The following is a 24,240-nucleotide window of genomic DNA, read 5'->3' on the forward strand; positions in this document are numbered from 1 at the left end:
CTGTATTATGGGCTCCTGACTGGGTGGTGTCCTGGGGAGTGGTTCTGTATTACAGGCTCCTGACTGGCTGGTGTCCCGGGGTGGGTTCTGTATTATGGGCTCCTGACTGAGTGGTGTCTCGGGTAGTGGTTCTTTATTACGGGCTCCTGACTGGGTGGTGTCCCGGGGAGAGGTTCTGTATTACAGGCTCCTGACTGGGTGGTGTCTCGGGTGTGGTTCTGTATTACGGGCTCCTGACTGGGTGGTGTCCCGGGGCGGGTTCTGTATTACGGGCTCCTGACTGGGTGGTGTCCCGGGGCAGGTTCTGTATTATGGGCTCCTGACTAGGTGGTGTCTCGGGTGTGGTTCTGTATTATGGGCTCCTGTCTGGGTGGTGTCTCGGGTGTGGTTCTGTATTATGGGCTCCTGTCTGGGTGGTGTCTCGGGTGTGGTTCTGTATTACGGGCTCCTGACTGGGTGGTGTCCCGGGGCAGGTTCTGTATTATGGGCTCCTGACTGGGTGGTGTCTCGGGTGTGGTTCTGTATTATGGGCTCCTGTCTGGGTGGTTAGGTATTACAGGTAATTACCCATCTGTTTAATGATGATATGGAGGGCTCCTGAGACAGTGGTTGGCGGCTGGGGGCAAAAAACAATGTGGGCAAAAAAAAATGTGGTCCCCCACTGCCGGGTTCACAGTAAATTGAATTTCACTAATGCAACTAAAAGAATAACTGTTAATTGAGTAGTGATGGTCTTCACCACTATTGTAGTTACACCCACACTATACTATCTCTGATAATGCGGCATCGCCCATCACTGACCATAACACACTCTGTGGTGGGATATTTCCCCAGGAGTAACCTGTAATGTTCTATTCTGGTACACACAGAAAGCTGTCCAAGTCTTCCCATAGTGTTGCCTTTACATTGAGTCCATACACCTTACGTACAATTGACAGGTTTGTTTTTTGGAAGCACATGTCGGGGAATGGGCTGGAGCTGCTCTGATATCTAAAGTATGCCCCAACCTATTTATAATTTTTGCTATTTATGGAAACATTTATTCATTTGTTCTAATCACTTTAACAATTTAAATTAGTAGAACACGGTATGGGTCATGGCTCCTAGAAGTTACTTAAAAATACATTAATATGTTGGTTGCTAAGGGTCATCACTGGAGGTGTTGTTTCTTGGTATGGCCCCTGGTGTGGAGGGTTAACCATCTTGGTATGGTCCCTGGTGTGGAGGGTTAACCATCTTGGTATGGATCCTGGTGTGGAGGGGTAACCATCTTGGTATGGCCCCTGGTGTGGAGGGGTAACCATCTTGGTATGGTCCCTGGTGTGGAGGGGTAACCATCTTGGTATGGCCCCCTGGTGTGGAGGGGTAACCATCTTGGTATGGATCCTGGTGTGGAGGGGTAACCATCTTGGTATGGCCTCTGGTGTGGAGGGGTAACCATCTTGGTATGGTCCCTGGTGTGGAGGGGTAACCATCTTGGTATGGCCCCCTGGTGTGGAGGGGTAACCATCTTGGTATGGCCCCTGGTGTGAAGGAGTAACCATCTTGGTATGGCCCCCTGGTGTGGAGGGGTAACCATCTTGGTATGGATCCTGGTGTGGAGGGGTAACCTTCTTGGTATGGCCCCTGATGTGGAGGGGTAACCATCTTGGTATGGTCCCTGGTGTGGAGGGGTAACCATCTTGGTGTGGCCCCCTGGTGTGGAGGGGTAACCATATTGGTATGGCCCCTGGTGTGGAGGAGTAACCATCTTGGTATGGCCCCTGGTGTGGAGGAGTAACCATCTTGGTATGGCCCCCTGGTGTGAAGAGGTAACCATCTTGGTATGGCCCCCTGGTGTAGAGGGGTAACCATCTTGGTATGGATCCTGGTGTGGAGGGGTAACCATCTTGGTATGGATCCTGGTGTGGAGGGGTAACCATCTTGGTATGGCCCCTGGTGTAGAGGAGTAACCATTTTGGTATGGATCCTGGTGTGGAGGGGTAACCATCTTGGTATGGCCCCTGGTGTGGAGGAGTAACCATTTTGGTATGGATCCTGGTGTTGAGGGGTAACCATCTTGGTATGGATCCTGGTGTGGAGGGGTAACCATCTTGGTATGGCCCCTGGTGTGGAGGGGTAACCATCTTGGTATGGATCCTGGTGTGGAGGGGTAACCATCTTGGTATGGCCCCTGGTGTGGAGGGGTAACCATCTTGGTATGGTCCCTGGTGTGGAGGGGTAACCATCTTGGTATGGCCCCCTGGTGTGGAGGGGTAACCATCTTGGTATGGCCCCTGGTGTGAAGGAGTAACCATCTTGGTATGGCCCCCTGGTGTGGAGGGGTAACCATCTTGGTATGGATCCTGGTGTGGAGGGGTAACCATCTTGGTATGGCCCCTGGTGTGGAGGGGTAACCATCTTGGTATGGCCCCTGGTGTGGAGGGGTAACCATCTTGGTGTGGCCCCCTGGTGTGGAGGGGTAACCATATTGGCATGGCCCCTGGTGTGGAGGAGTAACCATCTTGGTATGGCCCCTGGTGTGGAGGAGTAACCATCTTGGTATGGCCCCCTGGTGTGGAGGGGTAACCATCTTGGTATGGCCCCTGGTGTGAAGGAGTAACCATCTTGGTATGGCCCCCTGGTGTGGAGGGGTAACCATCTTGGTATGGATCCTGGTGTGGAGGGGTAACCTTCTTGGTATGGCCCCTGATGTGGAGGGGTAACCATCTTGGTATGGCCCCTGGTGTGGAGGGGTAACCATCTTGGTATGGCCCCTGGTGTGGAGGGGTAACCATCTTGGTATGGCACCTGGTGTGGAGGGGTAACCATATTGGTATGGCCCCTGGTGTGGAAACATAATCATCCTAGTATGACTACCAGTCTAGTTGAAGCAAACCATCTACTTTGATGGGCCCCAGCATGGTACAGTCCTTGGGGTCATGGACATTATGTTTCACATGATTGCACAAAACTAAGTATTGAGTCTTCCGAGCCCGGCGACTGTGGTTGGAGAAAAAAGTAAAGGGCGGCAAGTCTTCCATAGTTACATGGTACAGTTCAAAAAAGACACATGTCCATCAGGTTCAGCCAAGGATGATGGGAAGGGGGATGGGTGATGGGAAGGGGGTGGGTGATGGGAAGGGGGTGGGTGATGGGTAGATTCCATACATATGCACTTATGTTATTTTGGTCTAAGAACTTGTCTCTCCTGTTTTGAAGCCCTCTACTGTTTTTGCTGTGACCAGATCCTGTGGTGACTGTTCCAAAGAGTCACTGCTCTCATGATAAATGGTAAAGAAGTCTTCTCGCCTCCGGCTACAAGGACCTGCTTTGTGAATATGAATTATTTGTGAAGTAAAGATATTTGTTTTTTATATAATAACCGACCTCCATTTTCTCAAGGTTGCTTCACGGTAATACTAACCAGCTGACACATGGAGCCCAGGACTGTGCACCGGGATTGCCTTACCGTCTGCATGTTCTAGTTATAGGGACCTTCATCGCAGTAGTGTTAGAAGTGTTTCTGTGTGTATGGTGAATATTTAGTTAGAAACATAGAAGATGTCAGCAGGAAATGACCACCTGCTCCATCTAGTCTAGTTGTGAGTAGTTCAGGACATGGAGGCTGGAGACTGGCTGCATCCACTGCACACACAGGAGAAGCTGCTGTATATACAGTATATATTCCCTCAGAAGTCGCCCCAGGATCATGTAGGACATTAGGGAGAAGCTGCTGAGCCAGTGTGATAGATAACTCCCCTGGTATCTGACCGGCCATTTATGAAGGAGCAGGAGTCAGTCCTGATAAAATTCAGCAGTCGGAGTCGGAGCTGCGGCTTACCGACTCCACCGCCCTCATATTCAGTCTGGGACCCCTTGGGCCAGGCGTGTGCGACTAGGGGTAACAGGATATCCGGTGCACTGAACATGAGTGATGGCTGGAGCAGCGTATAACCTTCCGAGACTATTCCTGGAAATGGGCAGTGGGATTGTTCTCATTGAATTCTGTCACTGATGGGATTCAGGACTGCAGGTTATGGTCTGTCCGTTACTATGTCTGTGTATCTGGTTCCCCCTTTATAGGATTACAGCTCCCGCTGTCTGGTGTTGGATACTATATCATCAGCCATATCATATATAAGTATATCATCTAGAAGCTGCTAGACTTTGGTACAGGCCGTTTCCTTGGCATATACACATTGTTGGGGGTTACTGCCTCTTTTAGTATTGGGGTCAGTTGCTTTGCCGGTGGTCGAGTCCATTGTGGTTGTTAATCTGGGTCTCTGTAGTGGCTCAGGAGTCAGGTGGAAGATCAGGGACCGAGCTCCTCACCTGACTCCTGGGATTGTTAGTCCTATAAATAAAGCTGTCGCCATCTCACCACCAAGAAGTGCGCTTTATGCCTCCATCTCATAGTCTGTGGTTATTGTGGTTGGAGTTGTTTATAGGGGAAGCGAGGGTCCGTCCCATATCCACAAGTCATGGAAAGTGCGCACAGCGCTGCCTGATAATCAGTGGCCTGGGGCCAATGGTAAAGTGATTCTGTTCCTGTATGGGAGCGGCCCTGTGAGAAGTAACATAGACCAGAATGAGGCGTCTATGAAGAGATCAGGACCCAGAGGCAAAGTGGGTGGAATGCAACCATAGACCCAGGGCCGCTTCTGCCATGAGGCGGAATGAGTATTCCGCCTCAGGCGGCACATTCTGGGGTCCCTTTAGGGGCGGCAACTTCTGCCCTGTCATCTGACTCCCGCCGCCCGCTCAGGTGTCCCCTTTTCCGCATCCCTAGAAGCTTCGGCTCTGCAGCTTCTAGGGATGCACTGCCGTCAGACTCGTGGCCCTCGGTGACAGGAGAAGACGCCCCCACTCACACTATAATCCTCTCCCCTGTACGGCATCCGCTGGGTGACAGGCCCCTCCCCCAGGCCAGGTCACAATGCTGTACAACAGAGAGCGTGTATGGCGCTGTGACCTGGCCTGGGGGAGGGGCCTGTGTGGCGTCTTCTCCTGTCACCGAGGGAAAGGAGAAGCGGTGGATCCCGGTCCGGATGGTGAGGAGGGGAGCAGGTGGGGGCCCTCAGGTTTTGCCGGGACTGTCCTGATTCTGACGAGACAGCCCCGGCAAAACCATGTCCCGGGAAGCTCCGCCCCCTGCCGAGCGCGAGTGATGTCACCCATGCAGAGCGGGAGAGGAGTCCCTGGAAGACTAGAGGGTCCATACTGGTGAGGTGAGTATGGCTTTTTTTGTTTTAAATACAGATGAAGGGGCTAGTGGTATGATGATCAAGGCACAGGAGGAGGATGAGAGAGGGTAGTAGTATGATGATGGAAGGGCAGAAGGATGAGAGGGGTAGTAGTATGATGATGGAGGGACAGGTGGATGAGAGGGGTAGTAGTATGATGATGGAGGGACAGGAGGATGAGTGCAGTACTGCTGGGCACTACATGAGAGGGGTAGTAGTATGATGATGGAGGGACAGGAGGATGAGAGGGGTAGTAGTATGATGATGGAGGGACAGGAGGATGAGAGGGGTAGTAGTATGATGATGGGGGGACAGGAGGATGAGAGGGGTTATACTATGATGATGGAAGGGCAGGAGGATGAGAGGGGTAGTACTATGATGATGGAAGGGCAGGAGGATGAGAGGGGTAGTACTATGATGATGGAAGGACAGGAGGATGAGAGGGGTAGTACTATGATGATGGAAGGGCAGGAGGATGAGAGGGGTTATACTATGATGATGGAAGGGCAGGAGGATGAGGGGGGTTATACTATGATGATGGAGGGGCAGGAGGATGAGAGGGGTTATACTATGATGATGGAAGGGCAGGAGGATGAGGGGGGTTATACTATGATGATGGAAGGGCAGGAGGATGATAAAGTGGGTCGTAGTATGATGATGGAGGGTCTGGAGGATAAAGGTGGGGGTAGTAGTATGATGATAGGGCAGGAGGATGAAGGGGGAAGGAGAATGAAGGGGGGAGTAGTATGATGATATGGGTAAGGTGGTCTCTGAGGCTAACAGTATTATTGAGGGTCTGAAGCTGGCAGTATTAGGCCGTCTGAGGCCTATACTATTTGGGGGTCTCTAACACTTGGCTCCCCATATGTCACCACCATTAAGACTGGCACTTATACATGCTCCTCTGCAGCCGCCGCTGCAGTATCATGTTACTTCTTCGAGCGGAGAGCGGCGGCTGCGGAGGAGCGCACGCTCTCCCATAGATGGGCTATGGGACAGTGAGACAGGCGGGATCCTGCGGCGGAGAGTTCCACCGCGGAATTCCACCTGTTTTACTCAGTGTGAACATACCCTTAGTGTATGCACTTCTGTTATATAGTTCTGTATGCACTGTTGGTATGTAGTTATATATGCAATGCTGGTATATAGTTGTGTTTGCGGGGGAAGGGGCGCAGTTTCAATTTTCGCCTCAGGCAGCATAGAACCTAGAATCGGCCCTGCATAGACCATGTCCCCCGGTGGGAATGTCACCACTAAGCTTCTGTGCCTCTGTACAGAATCGTAACCATCTAGATTCCTGCTCCACTGTATCTCAGAAAGTTCAATAAACTTTTTGGCCTGAAGCCTATAGGTCTGTACCTGTCTCCATCTTTCTAGGAAAGAGCGTGAGAAAATAGACTGAGCCCCCATCCCCCCGGCCGCCCCTACAGGTTTCTCCTGTTTGTAGATTCACTCGAGGTTGTTTTCCCAGTGATAGTGACTGCAGCCGCACCTTTATGTATCTAGGACCACACTGTACCCTCCCCCCACCTCAGCGTACTATCCATCACCTGCAGACGGCCGTATCTGATGTATAAGTATCAGCCACAACATTACAACCTCCTGCCTTATATTGTGGAGTTCCCATATTATTCTTGCAGGACGGCAAGGACATTATCCTGCTAACCGCTGCCATTAGGGGGTCCAACTGGGATAAAGGGGGGGACCTGGTGTGTACAATGGTCAGATAGAAGGTCGGTGTCACAGTAACATCCATGTGATGCCAAGACACAAGGTCTCCTGCAGAATATTGTCCATCACACTACCCCCGCCATCTTGTCTTCTTCCCATAGTGTATCCTGGTGCCATCTTTCCCCACATGCTACCTTCCGACTGTATGATGGAGAACAGGACCCATCAGACAGGACGCCTCCCCACAAGCAACCGGCCAACTGTATGATGGAGAACAGGACCCATCAGACAGGACGCCTCCTCACATGCTACCGGCCAACTGTATGATGGAGCACAGGACCCATCAGACAGGACATCTCCCCGCAAGCACCCAGTCATCTACATGATGGAGAACAGGACCCATCAGACATGACGCCTTCTTCCATTGCTCCATGCTCCAGTCCTGATGACCATTGTAGACACTATTGATGTTGGAAGGGGGTCACATAGGCCCTCTAACTGCTCTACAGGCCAGACAGGCTAGCCTTCACCCCCACACATCAGTGAGCCATGGGCCTCCCGTGGGCCCTATCCCTGCCTTATATTGTGGAGTTCCCATATTATTCTTGCAGGACGGCAAGGACATTATCCTGCTAACCGCTGCCATTAGGGGGTCCAACTGGGATAAAGGGGGGGACCTGGTGTGTACAATGGTCAGATAGAAGGTCGGTGTCACAGTAACATTCATGTGATGCCAAGACACAAGGTCTCCTGCAGAATATTGTCCATCACACTACCCCCGCCATCTTGTCTTCTTCCCATAGTGTATCCTGGTGCCATCTTTCCCCACATGCTACCTTCCGACTGTATGATGGAGAACAGGACCCATCAGACAGGACGCCTCCCCACAAGCAACCGGCCAACTGTATGATGGAGAACAGGACCCATCAGACAGGACGCCTCCCCACAAGCACCCAGTCATCTACATGATGGAGAACAGGACCCATCAGACAGGACGCCTCCCCACAAGCAACCGGCCAACTGTATGATGGAGCACAGGACCCATCAGACAGGACGCCTCCCCGCAAGCACCCAGTCATCTACATGATGGAGAACAGGACCCATCAGACATGACGCCTTCTTCCATTGCTCCATGCTCCAGTCCTGATGACCATTGTAGACACTATTGATGTTGGACAGGGGTCACATAGGCCCTCTAACTGCTCTACAGGCCAGACAGGCTAGCCTTCACCCCCACACATCAGTGAGCCATGGGCCTCCCGTGGGCCCTATCCCTGGTTCTTCCTTGGACACATTTGGTCAGTACTAACCATATATATACCAGGAACCCTACAGAGAGACAAGAGGAGTTTTGACGGGAAAAGAGTTTCAGTCGGACTTCATGGTGAAGCCATAGAAGATGAAGTGGTCATTCCCATTCCCATGATGATCCCCACCTCTCCTGAGGTCCTGAGAACAATACTGAATCAGGCCGCACTCCATTATAATCTCTTTATTGGTGTATTATACAGTGATATTACAGCACCGAGCTCTGCAGGACGGTAAGGATGGATCCCAGCGCCAGGATGATCGCCGTATAGCTGGAGGTGATGGTTGCGCCCCCGCTGGTGTTACACAGGTCGCTGCTGCAGCAGGTGGTGGTGGAGGTGATTCCGGCAAAGGAAAAGTCGACCGGAGTACAGGACGTCACACACGCCTTAGTGATCCCCCACACTGTGTATGGAGAAAACGGAAATGGGATTAATTGAGCGGCTAGTCATGTGACTAATGAGTGCTGTTACTGAAAGGGGCGGGGCTGTGACAACCTGTCAGCCAATACTATTATTTATGCCAGAGCCATTATATTATGCGGCTGAGTGAGGATGACTCCGGGGCATCGGGATCATAAACGTGAGATGAAGAACTCACAGCCTGAGATTGATCCTGTCTGCGTCTGACAAAACGTTGCGTTACTGCTGCAGTTTGTTGCTGTCATGCAGGCGGCGTTGCTGGATGCTCCATCACAGGTGTAGCACTTCAGAGAGTAAGCTACGGGCAAAAGAGGAGAGGTTACAGAGTACAGCTGTGTATCTAAGCCTATCATGGGGGATACAATTTGTTTAACTATGTATCAACAATATGTATCTAATGCCTTTGTGTCTAATTATACAGTATGTGATGCTACCTATACAGTGGCGGATCAAATGTACCCTGTAGTAGATGCCCCCTGTGTAGTCTCCTATAGTAGATGTCTTCTGTGTAGTCTCCTATAGTAGATGTCCCCTGTGTAGTCTCTTATAGTAGATGCCTCCTGTGCAGTCTCCTATAGTAGATGCCCCCTGTGTAGTCTCCTATAGTAGATGCCCCCTGTGTAGTCCCTCTATAGTAGATGCCCCCTGTGTAGTCTCCTATAGTAGATGCCCCCTGTGTAGTCTCCTATAGTAGATGCCCCCTGTGTAGTCTCCTATAGTAGATGTCCCCTGTGTAGTCTCCTATAGTAGATGTCCCCTTTGTAGTCTCCTATAGTAAATGCCCCCTGTGTAGTCTCCTATAGTAGATGCCCCCTGTGTAGTCTCCTATAGTAGATGCCCCCTGTGTAGTCTCCTATAGTAGATGTCTCCAATAGTAGATGCCCCCTGTGCAGTCTACCTATAGTGGATGCCTCCTGTGTAGTCCCCCTATAGTAGATGCCTCATGTGTAGTCTCCTATAGTAGATGCCCCACTGTGTAGTCTCCTATAGTAGATGTCTCCTATAGTAGATGCTCCCTGTGTAGTCTCCTATAGTAGATGCCCCCTGTGTAGTCTCCTATAGTAGATGTCTTCTGTGTAGTCTCCTATAGTAGATGCCTCCTGTGTAGTCTCCTATAGAAGATGCCTCCTGTGTAGTCTCCTATAGTAGATGCCTCCTGTGTAGTCTCCTATAGTAGATGCCTCCTGTGTAGTCTCCTATTGTAGATGTGTCCTATAGTAGATGCCCTCTGTGCAGTCTACCTATAATGGATGCCCCCTGTGTAGTCTCCTATAGTAGATGCCCCCTGTGTAGTCTCCTATAGTAGATGCCCCCTGTGTAGTCTCCTATAGTAAATGCCCCCTGTGTAATCCCCACTATAGTAGATGTCCCCTGTGTAGTCTCCTATAATAGATGTCCCCTGTGTAGTCTCCTATAGTATATATACCCCTGTGTAGTCTCCTATAGTAGATGCCCCCTGTGTAGTCCCTCTATAGTAGATGCCCCCTGTGTAGTCTCCTATAGTAGATGCCCCCTTTGTGTAGTCTCCTATAGTAGATGCCCCCTGTGTAGTCTCCTATAGTATATGCCCCTGTGTAGTCTCCTATAGTAGATGCCCCCTGTGTAGTCCCTCTATAGTAGATGCCCCCTGTGTAGTCTCCTATAGTAGATGCCCCCTTTGTGTAGTCTCCTATAGTAGATAGTCCCTCTAAAGTAGATTGCCCCTGTGTAGTCCCTCTATAGTAGATTGCCCCCTGTTTAATCCCTCTATAGTAGATGCCCCCTGCGTAGTCCCTCTATAGTAGATTGCCCCCTGCGTAGTCCCTCTATAGTAGATTGCCCCCTGTGTAGTCCCTCTATAGTAGATTGCCCCCTGCGTAGTCCCTCTATAGTAGATTGCCCCCTGTGTAGTCTCCTATAATAGATGCCCCCTGTGTAGTCTCCCTATAGTAGATGTCCCCTGTGTAGTCTCCTATAGTAGATGTTCCCTGTGTAGTCTCCTATAGTAGATGTCCAATGTGTAGTCTCCCTATAGTAGATGTCCCCTGTGTAGTCTCCTATAGTAGATGCCTCCTGTGTAGTCTCCTATAGTAGATGTCTCCTGTGTAGTCTCCTATAGTAGATGCCTCCTGTGTAGTCCCTCTATAGTAGATGCCCCCTGCGTAGTCCCTCTATAGTAGATGCCCCCTGTGTAGTCTCCTATAGTAGATGCCCCCTGTGTAGTCCCTCTGTAGTAGATGCCCCCTGTGTAGTCCCTCTGTAGTAGATGCCCCCTGTGTAGTCCCTCTATAGTAGATGCCCCCTGCGTAGTCCCTCTATAGTAGATGCCCCCTGTGTAGTCTCCTATAGTAGATGCCCCCTGTGTAGTCCCTCTGTAGTAGATGCCCCCTGTGTAGTCCCTCTATAGTAGATGCCCCCTGTGTAGTGCCTCTGTAGTAGATGCCCCCTGTGTAGTGCCTCTGTAGTAGATGCCCCCTGTGTAGTGCCTCTGTAGTAGATGCCCCCTGTGTAGTGCCTCTGTAGTTGATGCCCCCTGTATACTGTATCTCCTGTAATTCTATCATGTTTGAGCTGCCGTATCTAACCCCTTTTGTTACACCATCTGCTGAGATGTATGCTTAAACCTATTGTGTAATCCAGTCTGTAATCCCATGACATGTGAAACTGTTAGCTGAGCTGCTGTATCTAAGCCGATTATATGTGATACTGTCTGCTGACTTCTATCTAGGCTGGAATGTTGGAGATTGTATATGGAGAGCACACGACATGGTGTCATTGCAGTGCAGACCAGACCAGAAAGAGTTACTGATTGCATGAGGTGTCCTGAGACTCAATGTGTGTGTGTGTGTGTGGTGCGGGGCAGTGTGTGTGGGACAATGTGCCCAGCTATGTGTGCGGGGTAGTGTGCTCCAGGGCAGTGTGCAGGGCAGGGGCAGGGTGTGCAGGGCAGGGTGTGCAGGGCAGTGTGTGGTGCGGGGCAGTGTATGCAGGGCAGTGTGTGTGGGACAATGTGCCCAGCTATGTGTGCGGGGTAGTGTGCTCCAGGGCAGTGTGCAGGGCAGGGGCAGGGTGGGGCAGTGTGTGGTGCAGGGCAGTGTGTGTGGGACAATTTGCCAAGCAGTGTGTGTGGGGTAGTGTGCTGCAGTGTGTGCTCCAGGGCAGTGTGCAGTATAGGGGCAGTGTGTGCAGGGCAGTGTGCAGTATAGGGGCAGTGTGTGCAGGGCAGTGTGCAATATAGGGACAGTGTGTGCAGGGCAGTGTGCAGTATAGGGGCAGTGTGTGCAGGGTAGTGTGCAGTGTAGGGGCAGTGTGTGCAGGGCAGTGTGCAGTATAGGGGCAGTGTGTGCAGGGCAGTGTGCGGGACAGTGTGTGCAGGGCAGTGTGCGGGACAGTGTGTGCAGGGCAGTGTGCGGGACAGTGTGTGCAGGGCAGTGTGCGGGACAGTGTGTGCAGTATAGGGGCAGTGTGTGCAGGGCAGTGTGCAATATAGGGGCAGTGTGTGCAGGGCAGTGTGCAATATAGGGGCATTGTGTGCGGGGCAGTGTGCTGTGCGGGACAGTGTGTGCAGGGCAGTGTGCTGTGCAGGGCAGTGTGCAGTATAGGGGCAGTGTGTGCAGTGTAGGGGCAGTGTGTGCGGGGCAGTGTGTGCAGGGCAGTGTGCAGTCAGTGGCGGTCTTTGGCACCAAGCACCCCAAGCGATCGCTTGGGGCCCCCAACATCCAGGGGGGCCCCCACGCTTCGCTCTTGTGCTCAAGACCGCTGGACAGGGCCGCTGCCCCGCTCGCTGCTGTAATCTGAACTGTAACTATGAGCACTCATAATGAGCGCTCATAGTTACATGCAGCAGCACTGACAGGGCGGGAGACATTGGCCCCCTTCCTGTCAGTCACTCTTGTGGCCGCAGGAAGGGTTTTCCCTGCGGTTACAAGTGGCCGCTCTGTCCTTGTGGTGCCGGCGCTCCAGTGACATCACTGGAGCATCGGCGCCAGGACAAGGGGAGTGCGGCCTCTTCAGACCGCAGGGACAACCCTTCCTGCGGCCACAAGAGTGAAGAGAAGAGGAGACGCCCGGACCCAGGTGAGTATAAGTGTTTGTTTTATTGTTATATACTATATGGGAGGGGGAGCACAAAGGGGCCTGTGTAACTGGGGGAGCACACATCGGGGGTCTATATAAATGGGGGGAGCACACAGGGGGGCTATATAACAGGGGGAGCGCACAGGGGGGCTATAGACTACTGGGGCTTCACAGAGGGGTCTATATACTACTGGTGGGGCACACAGGGGGTCTATATACTACATGGGGCAGCAGAATGGGGTCTATATACAACTTGGAGAGCACACAGGAGGTCTATATCCAAGTGGGAGAGCACACAGGGGGGCTATACACTACTGGGGGAGCACACAGGGGTCTATATACTACTGGTGGGGCACACAGGGGGTCTATATACTACTGGGGGAACATACAGGGGGTCTATATACTACTTGTGAGGCATACAGGTGGTCTATATATAACTGGGGGAGCACACAGGGGTCTGTATACAACTGGGGCAGCACACAAGGGGTCTATATAATACTGGGGGGGCACACAGGGGGTCTATATACTACTGGGGTAACCACACAGGGGGTTTATATACTACTGGAGGAGCACACAGGGGTCTATATCCAAGTGGGGGAGCACACAGGGGGTCTATATCCAAGTGGGGGAGCACACAGGGGGGCTAAATACCCCTGAGGGAGCACACAGGGGGCCTATATACAGTGGGGGAGCACACAGGGGGTATATACAACTGGGGGCAGCACACAGGCGGTCTATATACAACTGGGGCAGCACACAGGAGGTCTATATACTTCTGGGGGAGCACACGGGGGGCTATATATAACTGGGGGAACACAGGGGTTTATATACTACTGGGGGAAGCAAACAAGGGCTATATCCTACTGGGGGCAGGACACAAGGGGTATATACTATTGGGGGCAGCACACAAAGAGTATATATTACTGGCGGTAGCGCACAAGGGGTATATACTACTGGGGGCAACACACAGCGGTCTATTGTTTTGGAACGCGTGTCGAGGGGGGGGCCCAGACATAACTTTGCTTGGGGCCCCAGAAATGCCAAGACCGCCCCTGTGTGCAGTATAGGGGCAGTGTGTGCAGGGTAGTTTGCAGTATAGGGGCAGTGTGTGCAGGGTAGTGTGCAGTGTAGGGGCAGTGTGTGCAGGGCAGTGTGCAGTATAGGGGAAGTGTGTGCAGGGTAGTGTGCAGTATAGGGACAGTGTGTGCAGGGCAGTGTGCAGTATAGGGGCAGTGTGTGCAGTATAGGGGCAGTGTGTGCAGGGTAGTGTGCAGTGTAGGGGCAGTGTGTGCAGGGTAGTGTGCATTATAGGGGCAGTGTGTACAGGGCAGTGTGCAATATAGGGACAGTGTGTGCAGGGCAGTGTGCAGTATAGGGGCAGTGTGTGCAGGGCAGTGTGCAGTATAGGGGAAGTGTGTGCAGGGTAGTGTGCAGTATAGAGGCAGTGTGTGCAGGGTAGTTTGCAGTATAGGGGCAGTGTGTGCAGTATAGGGGCAGTGTGTGCAGGGTAGTGTGCAGTATAGAGGCAGTGTGTGCAGGGCAGTGTGCAGTATAGGGGCAGTGTGTGCAGTATAGGGGCAGTGTGTGCAGGGTAGTGTGCAGTGTAGGGGCAGTGTGTGCAGGGTAGTGTGCATTGTAGGGACAGTGTGTGCAGGGTAGTGTGCAGTATAGGGGCAGTGTGTACAGGGCAGTGTGCAATATAGGGACAGTGTGTGCAGGGCAGTGTGCAGTATAGGGGCAGTGTGTGCAGGGCAGTGTGCAGTATAGGGGCAGTGTGTGCAGGGCAGTGTGCAGTATAGGGGCAGTGTGTGCAGGGCAGTGTGCAGTATAGGGGCAGTGTGTGCAGGGCAGTGTGCAGTATAGGGGCAGTGTGTGCGGGACAGTGTGTGCAGTATAGGGACAGTGTGTGCAGGGCAGTGTGCAGTATAGGGGCAGTGTGTGCAGGGCAGTGTGTGCAGTGTAGGGGCAGTGTGCAGTATTGGGGCAGTGTGTGCAGTATAGGGGCAGTGTGTACAGGGTAGTGTGCGGTGCGGGACAGTGTGCAGTGTAGGGGTAGTGTGTAGTGTTGGGCAGTGTGTGAAGGGCAGTGTGCAGTGTTGGGGCAGTTTGTGCAGGGCAGTTTGCAGTATAGGGGCAGTGTGTGCAGGACAGTGCAGTATAGGGGCAGTATTGTATTGTGTTAAAACAACAGTAATCCATATGCTGAGCGCGCAATGTATAAGGGTGAGGGAATAAGGGTATGTTCACATCTCGTTTTTTGTCCTCACGTCAGGCTACACGTCAGGAATCAGTGCAAAAAGGATGCTGATGTGCAGCCCGGCGTGCGGCTGGCGGCCACATTGACATAAATGAGCAGGACGGAGTCATTATGTTACTGTTTTCTGCTCATTCGTGGGACGCACACGGCTTTTGTGCAGGACTCAAAAGCGTGATTCGTTTAAGTCAATGTGGCCGTCATGTGGCCGTCGGCCGCGCCGGGCTGCACGTCAGAATCCTTTTTGCACTGAGGACAAAAAACGAGATGTGAACATACCCTAACCCGAAATGCGTGAGCCTATATTGTAACTTTCGCTTTTCTATTATTTTATTGGGAGTTATTTTGTTGGTTTGCTACATACTGGAATCCTTATCTTGGATCACTCCAGAGGGTCTATGAATGTGATCAGTATCAGTATGTGATCAGTATCAGTATGCGATCAGTATCAGTATGTGATCAGTATCAGTATGCAATCAGCATTAGGGCATATTCACGCATCGTATGACACCGGCCGTTCTATGACCCGGCTGGTATCACTTAATTTCCATTGAATTGGCATGTGGGCATCCATTGTGTGACCTGTCAGGGATGTGTGGCCGCTAGGGATCCCGGACGGATTGTATACTATGTGTATGTATATATGTACTATGGGGGAGATTTATCAAACATGGTGTAAAGTGAAACTGTCTCAGTCGCCTCCGGCAACCAATCAGATTGCACCTTTCATTTTCCAAAGAGTCTGTGAGGAATGAGAGGTGGAATCTGATTGGTTGCCGGGGGTGACTGAGCCAGTTTCACTATACACCATATGTGATAAATCTCCCCCTATGTGTATACACTCCAGCCGGGATTCCCTCTTACTGCAGCACAATGTAAGTTTAGTATTAATCATAGCCGTTGTTTCAAATCGGCAACAACGGCCGTAATTAATACTAAACTTACGTTGTGTGAACATGGCCTTAGTAAGCGATCAGTATCAGTATGCAATCACAATCAGTATGTAATCAGTATCAGTATGTGATCAGTATGAGTGTGCTATCAGTATGCCATCAATATAAGCATGTGATCAGTAACTTGTGACATGTCTGAAGAAATGTAATAAGTTAATACAAGTAACAGCAAAACTTCAAGCTGATCATGCATCTGCTATGTGGGGAGAACGAGGGAGCCCCCCTATATATTACATGGTTGGTCAATCCCTCCAAAATTGCTTGGTTCGACTGACCAGTGAGCTATATTCTTGCAGTGGGCTCCTGTATCCTGGCGGTGGGCTCCTGTATCCTGGCAGCGGGCTCCTGTATCCTGGCGGTGGGCTCCTGTATCTTGGCGGTGGGCTCCTGTATCCTGGCGGTGGGCTCCTGTATCCTGGCGGCGGGCTCCTGTATCCTGATGGCGGGCTCCTGTATTCTGGCAGCGGGCTCCTGTATCCTGGCGGCGGGCTCCTGTATCCTGGCGGCGGGCTCCTGTATCCTGATGGCGGGCTCCTGTATTCTGGCGGCGGGCTCCTGTATCCTGGCGGCGGGCTCCTGTATCCTGGCGGTGGGATCCTGTATCCTGGCGGTGGGCTCCTGTATCCTGGTGGTGGGCTGCTATATTCTGATGGCGGGCTCCCATACCCTTGTGGTGGGCTGCTGGACCCTGGCGGCGGGCTCCAGTATTCTGGCGGCGGGCCCCTGTATCCTGGCGGCGGCCCCTGTATCCTGGCGGCGGGCTCCTGTATCCTGGCGGTGGGCTCCTGTATCCTGATGGCGGGCTCCTGTATCCTGATGGTGGGCTCCTGTATCCTGATGGTGGGCTCCTGGATAATAGTGGTTGACTCCTATATCCCAGGGTCGGCCTCCTGTGTCTTAGGGGTGGACAGATATATCAGAGTGGTGTCCTGTATTATAGTGATAGACTCCTGTATCCAAGTTGGTATCACGTGTGGGGTCTTACCTGTGTCCCCCCCATCATTACAGTATGGTATCAGGTGTGGGGTCTTACCTGTGTCCCCCATCATTAAAGTATGGTATCAGGTGTGGGGTCTTACCTGTGTCCCCCCCATCATTACAGTATGGTATCAGGTGTGGGGTCTTACCTGTGTCCCCCCTATCATTACAGTATGGTATCAGGTGTGAGGTCTTACCTGTGCCTCCCCCATCATTACAGTATGGTATCAGGTGTGGGGTCTTACCTGTGTCCCCCCATCATTACAGTATGGTATCAGGTGTGGGGTCTTACCTGTGTCCCCCCATCATTACAGTATGGTATCAGGTGTGGGGTCTTACCTGTGTCCCCCTATCATTACAGTATGGTATCAGATGTGGGGTCTTACCTGTGTCCCCCCATCATTACAGTATGGTATCAGGTGTGGGGTCTTGCCTGTGTGTCCCCCCTCCCATCATTACAGTATGGTATCAGGTGTGGGGTCTTACCTGTGTCCCCCCCATCATTACAGTATGGTATCAGGTGTGGGGTCTTACCTGTGTCCCCCCATCATTACAGTATGGTATCAGGTGTGGGGTCTTACCTGTGTCCCCCCCCCATCATTACAGTATGGTATCAGGTGTGGGGTCTTACCTGTGTCCCCCCCCCCCCCATCATTACAGTATGGTATCAGGTGTGGGGTCTTACCTGTGTCCCCCCCCCCCATCATTACAGTATGGTATCAGGTGTGGGGTCTTACCTGTGCCCCCCCATCATTACAGTATGGTATCAGGTGTGGGGTCTTACCTGTGCCCCCCCCCCATCATTACAGTACGGTATCAGGTGTGGGGTCTTACCTGTGTCCCCCCCATCATTACAGTATGGTATCGGGTGTGGGGTCTTACCTGTGTCCCCCCCATCATTACAGTATGATATCAGGTGTGGGGTCTTACCTGTGTCCCCCCCCATCATTACAGTATGGTATCAGGTGTGGGGTCTTACCTGTGTCCCCCCATCATTACAGTATGGTATCAGGTGTGGGGTCTTACCTGTGTCCCCCCCCCCCATCATTACAGTATGGTATCAGGTGTGGGGTCTTACCTGTGTCCCCCCCCCCATCATTACAGTATGGTATCAGGTGTGGGGTCTTACCTGTGCCCCCCCATCATTACAGTATGGTATCAGGTGTGGGGTCTTACCTGTGCCCCCTACCCCCATCATTACAGTATGGTATCAGGTGTGGGGTCTTACCTGTGTCCCCCTATCATTACAGTATGGTATCAGGTGTGGGGTCTTACCTGTGTCCCCCTATCATTACAGTATGGTATCAGGTGTGGGGTCTTACCTGTGGCGGCACAGAGGGCGATCCCTAGGAGGAGGCTTGTGTACGCTGCCATGGTGAGCTGTGGTCTGGGTGATTGGGGAGGCTCATCCTTTATATATGTCTGCAGGGCTCAATGTAATATTAGACATTTCTACAAGCAGCATTTTCCTCTGGTCCCTCCTCCTGTAGAAAGCGATGATGCATAGATGATCACAACATATGGAACGTTCTAACATGTACAGACAATCCGTGTCACACCTATATGCCTGCAACTAAAAACACCAGAATGTCACCCAGATACCCTATTGTTATTGGTTAAACCTGCTGTACACAGGCCAGTACCCCCCCCCCCCATATAGTTCCCCTGTGGTCTAGATACCCCCATTTACCATCTAGAGTCCATCAAACGGCAATAATGTCCCACACAGTAAAAGTGGGAAGGAGTGCAGGTTGTGTCTTTCCATTAGATAGGTATGTAGGTTCCCTTTAGATAGATAGGTCTCCATTGAGTATGTCCCCAATAGCACAACCATTAGGTAGATATGGTCATTAGACAATTTCCTCTAAAGTATTTAGGTGGGTCTGCTGCCTATTATGTGGGTACATCCTCCACTATAAGTAGTTCCCCCATTATAAGGATATTCCCCCCCCCCCCTCCTTCCATTATGCAGGTATGTCCTCCTAATAGGAAGGTAGTTTCTCTGTTATGCTGGTAGTCCCATGGTTAGGTTGTTGTTACAGACGCGGCACGTACCTCTCTCCACATTTGCTTTTTCACACCCGAACGCAGCTGCACTGTCATCCCTGGCTGGGATCCCCGGCAGTCCCACGTGTTCTCCTGCTCCTGCCCTGTGCCGCGCCGCCGCCTTCTCCTGCTCCCTTTCGGCCCTGCGCATATGCCCATCTCCTAGGAAGTGCGCTCGCCAGCTATGCTTAAATTTTAAAGGGCTCTACCTTATAAATTGCAACCCTGCCCTGCCCTATTCATTGGAGCCTCTGCTTTCTTCCCATTAGCATGGGGTTCCAGCTGACCCAAAATTTTGTGCCCATGGTTCTTGCCACCTGTGCTTCCAGTCTTTAGTCCTGCTTTGTCCTGCTGCCTGTTTCCGCCTGCCTACATGTCTCCAGCTGCACCTTGCCTGCTGCCATTAGCAAGCCAAGCCAGGGGGAGTGAACTGGGGGTTGCCTGCCGCAGCAAGTCCATCCCTCCTTGCGGTGAGCACTCATAGACTAAGCTTCCTGGTGCGGCTTACGCCATCGCTAGTGGTGGTACAGTGGATCCAAGACTCCAGTCATTACAGTAGGCTCCAACTATGGATCCTGGCAAGGTACCCGACATCCGTGAGATTGTTACCGAGTGGTTGCCCAGCAGTCACAATAGTTACACTAGTTGTCTGATGCTTTACAGCAGCATGTTTGTCACCTTCAAAGAGGGCATTTCTAGCCGTGTGAAGGATGTGCTTTCCAGACGAGACCTCCCGACCTCTCTAAATGACCTGATCCATCTGGCCACCTGGTTTGACGTCCAGTTCTCTGAGAGAAAGGAGGAGGTTCGACAAGAACGTGAGCAGAACCATTCTCACCACATGTTTTGGGTGGCGCCAGCATTCCAGAAGCTCCTTTGTCCTCGCTAACACGCATGTTACCAAGTTACCCATGCAGGTGGACAGAGTTCGTCTGACGCCAGAAGAAAGAACTCGTTGTCCGGTGCAGAACCTTTGCCTCTACTGTTTCAGCCCTGACCACTACCGCCAGAACTGTCCTCAGTGGCCGGGAAACTCCTGCACTTTCGTCTGGTAGGAGAGGCCAACCTAGGTGTGTGTTCTTCTTCTCTAGTTTTCTTTCCTGGTGATGGTTTCCAGTCCATCTGGTCAGTGATTTCAGTCTACTGCCTTCCTGGATTCCGGCTCTGCAGGCAGCTTCATTGCAGCGTTCCTTGAGAAGGCGCGGCAACTACCAGTGGTTCCGCTTGCCAAGCCTCTGACCGAACCCTCCATCACTGGTGAGCCCCTTAGCGATGTTGTTTGGTTCCAGTGACCCTTCAGGTGGGGGTGCTACACTTTGATAAGATGGACTTTTTACGTGTTGTCCTGCTTCTCTTCCGCCATCTTGTTGGGTCTACCTTGCTTGCAGCTTCATGCCCCCTACCTATACTTGAAGACCAGGGAGATTTTGTGTTGGAAACTAGAGTGCTCTGTATGCTGTCTGAATACCCCTCAGACTCAGTGCCCTTTGTCACCACCCAATTCTTCCAACACACTACCTGGCCTTCTGTCAGAATATTAAAATCTGGCAGATGTGTTTTTGGAGAAGGAGGCCGACAAGCTACCTCCTCATCGGCTATACAATTGCCCCATAGACCTTCTGCCCAGGGCTATGCTCCCTGGTGGAGGGTGTATTTATTCTCGGTTCTGGAGAGAAAAGCAATGTCCGCCTATATCAAGGATAATCTTCTGAAGGGATCCATCCTTCTCACCTGCCGGCGTGGCCTTTTTCTTCGTCCAGAAAAAGGATGTGTCTCTCCGTCCCTGCATTGATTACCAGGTCATTAACAAGGAGATGGGGAAGAACCGCAATCCTCTGCTCTTGATCTCGGAGCTTTTTGATCATCTACAGGCCTCCTGAGGCAGAGCAAGCCTTCTCCAGGTTTAAATCAGCCTTCGCTTCTGCTCCAGTCCTTTATTGACTGGATCCAGCCATGCCATTCTCTCTGGAAGTGGATGCCTTTTCGGTGGAAGCCAGTGCTGTTCTCACTCAGACTCTACTGGGAGGACCAAGACCTGTGGCTTCTTTTAAAAAACCTTTCTTCCGACCAAGAGGAACTACACCATAGGAAATCAGGAGCTACTGGCAATTAAGTTTGCTCTGGAGGATCTGGAGGATCTTCTGGAGTGCACAAAACATCCAATTAATATCTACCCAGACCACAAAAACCTGTACCTCCGCCCAGCGGCTTAATCCCAGGCAGGCCAAGTGGTCTTTCTTCTTCTCCTGGTTTAACTTTGTCATCCATTTTTGTCAAGCAGTGAGAAAGGCTTATTCAGACGAAACGTCGCGCATTGGTGTGTCATTAAAACACTTTTTTCAACTTTACTTCTGGACGTGCTGTCTCCTACTTCATTGCTGGACTTCATACCACCCTGGGCCAGGGTGGAGAGACGGGCACCCACCTCAACCACATTGGGTTTGTGCTGCTGTAAGATTTTTTTCCTTTTTTTTACCTACGTACATCCTGCGCTCTGGAGAATTTTGAAAGGGGGTCATTCCTTCTTAATGTGCAGAAAAAATGCACCTAAATGTAAGATAAAGACAGATATCACCATAGGAGGGAGTCCATATCGGGGTCCAAGAACCCCATGTGTTCCGTCTCTATCACGAGACTTTCTCAAGGGTACTGTTGCAAAATAGTGCTCTACATATATAGCACTTGTAATTATCAATACTGGCTTCCATACCTGTATCAATTAGTCTGATCCATTCCCCACGTGGATCCCAATCTGCACCTCTAGACCTCGGCGTCCTAAACAATCGCAATCGGATCATGTGACGCAGCCCTATTCAAATATGGCCGCGATGTTTCTACAAACCCAGTTGCCCATGTCTGAACCCAAGCACCGTCCTAGTGTGACATAGACAGGTCACGTGGTATCCCCGGCTACAATGAGCCGGGTTGGCCACGTCATCACTATCCGATTATAGCTCTGGATACCAGATTTAATTGTTCAGATCACCGGATAAGCTTTCATATAGACCAATTTAAGCTGCCGTGCATTAATGTTGACAAGTTATTCACACTCTATTAGACCCGCAAGTCTCTCATTATGCCAAACATATCTACAAGCATTGTCACTATGCTGTACACATGTATTTCTATATATTATCTAGTATCAACGTGGGTACAAATATAGAAACTTGTTCTTTATGTAAGAGAATTATTATTATTATTATTATTATTATTATTATTATTATTATTATTATTATATATTCCAGAGCATATCTAAACAGTCACATCTTCTAAAGGCCCCATGGTACATACCCAATCATTTATCTTAAATAAATACGTGACCTATGGCAAGAGTACAAATATATATATATATATATATATATATATATATATAAACATCAACACTCACTTCATAATATCACATGTAAACTATCACCGTATCCTTAGGGTGTACTACCAAACAAAAAAACCTTGTAGTTTTTATATAAACCATCACACACTAAGGTACCAATGCACACTAGAGTGTACCTCTTAAACAACCCATCCTCTTATTTCACATATGCATAAATAAAATTTTATATATAGACCATCACGCACTATTGACACCCATGCACATTGGAGTGCACCCACTGAGTAATTTTCATGCAATTTACTCTATGATCACCTACACACATAACTATTATAAAATGTGTTGTTGCTACACCATCTAGTTATATTTATCTATACCAAACTCGAGGCTCTATAACTGCCTGAGCCATAGTAACCCATAATGCAAAATAAATTCACAAAACAAAATTATGAAGTATATCTGAATGTGCACACCTTATGGACACCCAGCACCTAGTCTGTGATTAGTAACCCTTAATCAAAGATAAATGACGAACAACTAAACAGGCTTAAAAAACAAAATCACATCACAAGGTCACGTCGCATGATGAAGTGGTACATCCCCAAGAAGATTTTCTACTGTGAAATTCATAACTTCAGATATTGCTACTATACTCTGAATCACTTGCTGCCAAGTAGAATTTATAATTTACAAAACCATCATGTCCAGTACTTAATGTACATCCCAACATGTACATCTGTCCTTATATATAAGCACTGCTAAATATACACCTAAATGATTAACCCTCGGCACATATCTAGTATTAGTGGTGTGAACACAATACATAGTAAACAATCGCATTATGGAATGATTACGGCTAAGTGATACTCTATACGTCCTACGGCACACCACTACACTCCGAGGTGGGTCTGGTTGGATATTATTATTCCAGAGGTGCAGATCAGGATCTGGGGAGGTCAAGTAACAATAATAATACTAATAATAATAATAATAATAATAATAATAGTTTATAGTTGGAAGTCATGAATAGTTAGATAGAAAACGGAGAGAAAATACAAATTATTTACAATATAATACAAAAAATATACATAAGATATATTATTATTTACATATAGACACCAGGTTTAAACCTTAGAGCAGGTAGGTTCCATTGATCAAAGGGTCAGCCAATTAATAGTCTACATATGCGGAATCATGATGCATAGACTGCTCTTGCAGTGTATGGACTTGAAAGTAAAAGATGAATTTGTATGGACTTCATAATTCATGTAGTTCAGGAGAGTTTTTATATAAAAGTGGGAGAAATCCAAGATGGAAGAAATCCAAGATGGATTCTGACAGGTCCAACCAAAACACCGAGGGGATCCAGGATCACATGCTGAATCACAGGGGGATCAGAACTATGATAAACCACCTCCATTTCCAACTCGACTCATGGATACCGGAAAGACCACACATGTGCACTACAAAAAAGTGAAGAAAAGGTGAAAAGTGTTCTCTAGGGATGGTCCGAACCCTCCGAGGTTCGGGTTCGTATGAACCCGAATGCTCGGCATCAGATTCCCGCTGTCTGCCCGCTCCGTGGAGAGGGTGGATACATTGGGAGGACAGCCTGAAAAACTGGGATACAGCCTATAGCTATGACTGTATCCCAGTTTTCCAGGTGGTCCTCCCGCTGGATCCGCCCGCTGCACGGATCGGGCAGACAGCCGGAATCATTACCGAGAGTTCGGGTTCGTACGAACCCGAACCAAACTCTGTTTGGACCATCCCTAGTGTTCTCACTTAAAGCCAAACAGTTGTCTTCAGCTCTTGTCGATACCAGATCGTCCCTGGGCATACACTGCCATGGATTTCATTACTGAAATTCCTCCTCCTGCGAGGTAACACTGCCATCTGGTTGGTCACTGACTATCTTTCAAAGATGTCTCATTTTGTGCCTATTCTTCCATTTTACCTTCCACTCCCGATCTGGCCAGTGTTTTCCTCCAACATACAG

General features: G+C 50.2%; 1 protein-coding gene across 1 annotated transcript in view; it reads right to left on the reverse strand.

The window, feature by feature from the left end:
* Positions 1–8,392: 8,392 nt before the first annotated feature.
* The window catches only part of LOC138784264 (lymphocyte antigen 6E-like), a 59,217-nt gene continuing 43,369 nt past the window's right edge, over positions 8,393–24,240 (reverse strand). The window contains exons 2-4 of the mRNA XM_069959778.1: positions 18,190–18,351; positions 8,805–8,924; positions 8,393–8,609 (exon numbers count right to left, since the gene is read on the reverse strand). Of these exons, the coding sequence (XP_069815879.1) occupies positions 8,413–8,609; positions 8,805–8,924; positions 18,190–18,241 (369 nt within the window). The 5' untranslated portion in view covers positions 18,242–18,351 and the 3' untranslated portion in view covers positions 8,393–8,412. The remainder of the gene's footprint in view (positions 8,610–8,804; positions 8,925–18,189; positions 18,352–24,240) is intronic.

This window comes from Dendropsophus ebraccatus, chromosome 2 (genome assembly GCF_027789765.1).
Source record: "Dendropsophus ebraccatus isolate aDenEbr1 chromosome 2, aDenEbr1.pat, whole genome shotgun sequence".
NCBI classification, from domain to species: domain Eukaryota; kingdom Metazoa; phylum Chordata; class Amphibia; order Anura; family Hylidae; genus Dendropsophus; species Dendropsophus ebraccatus.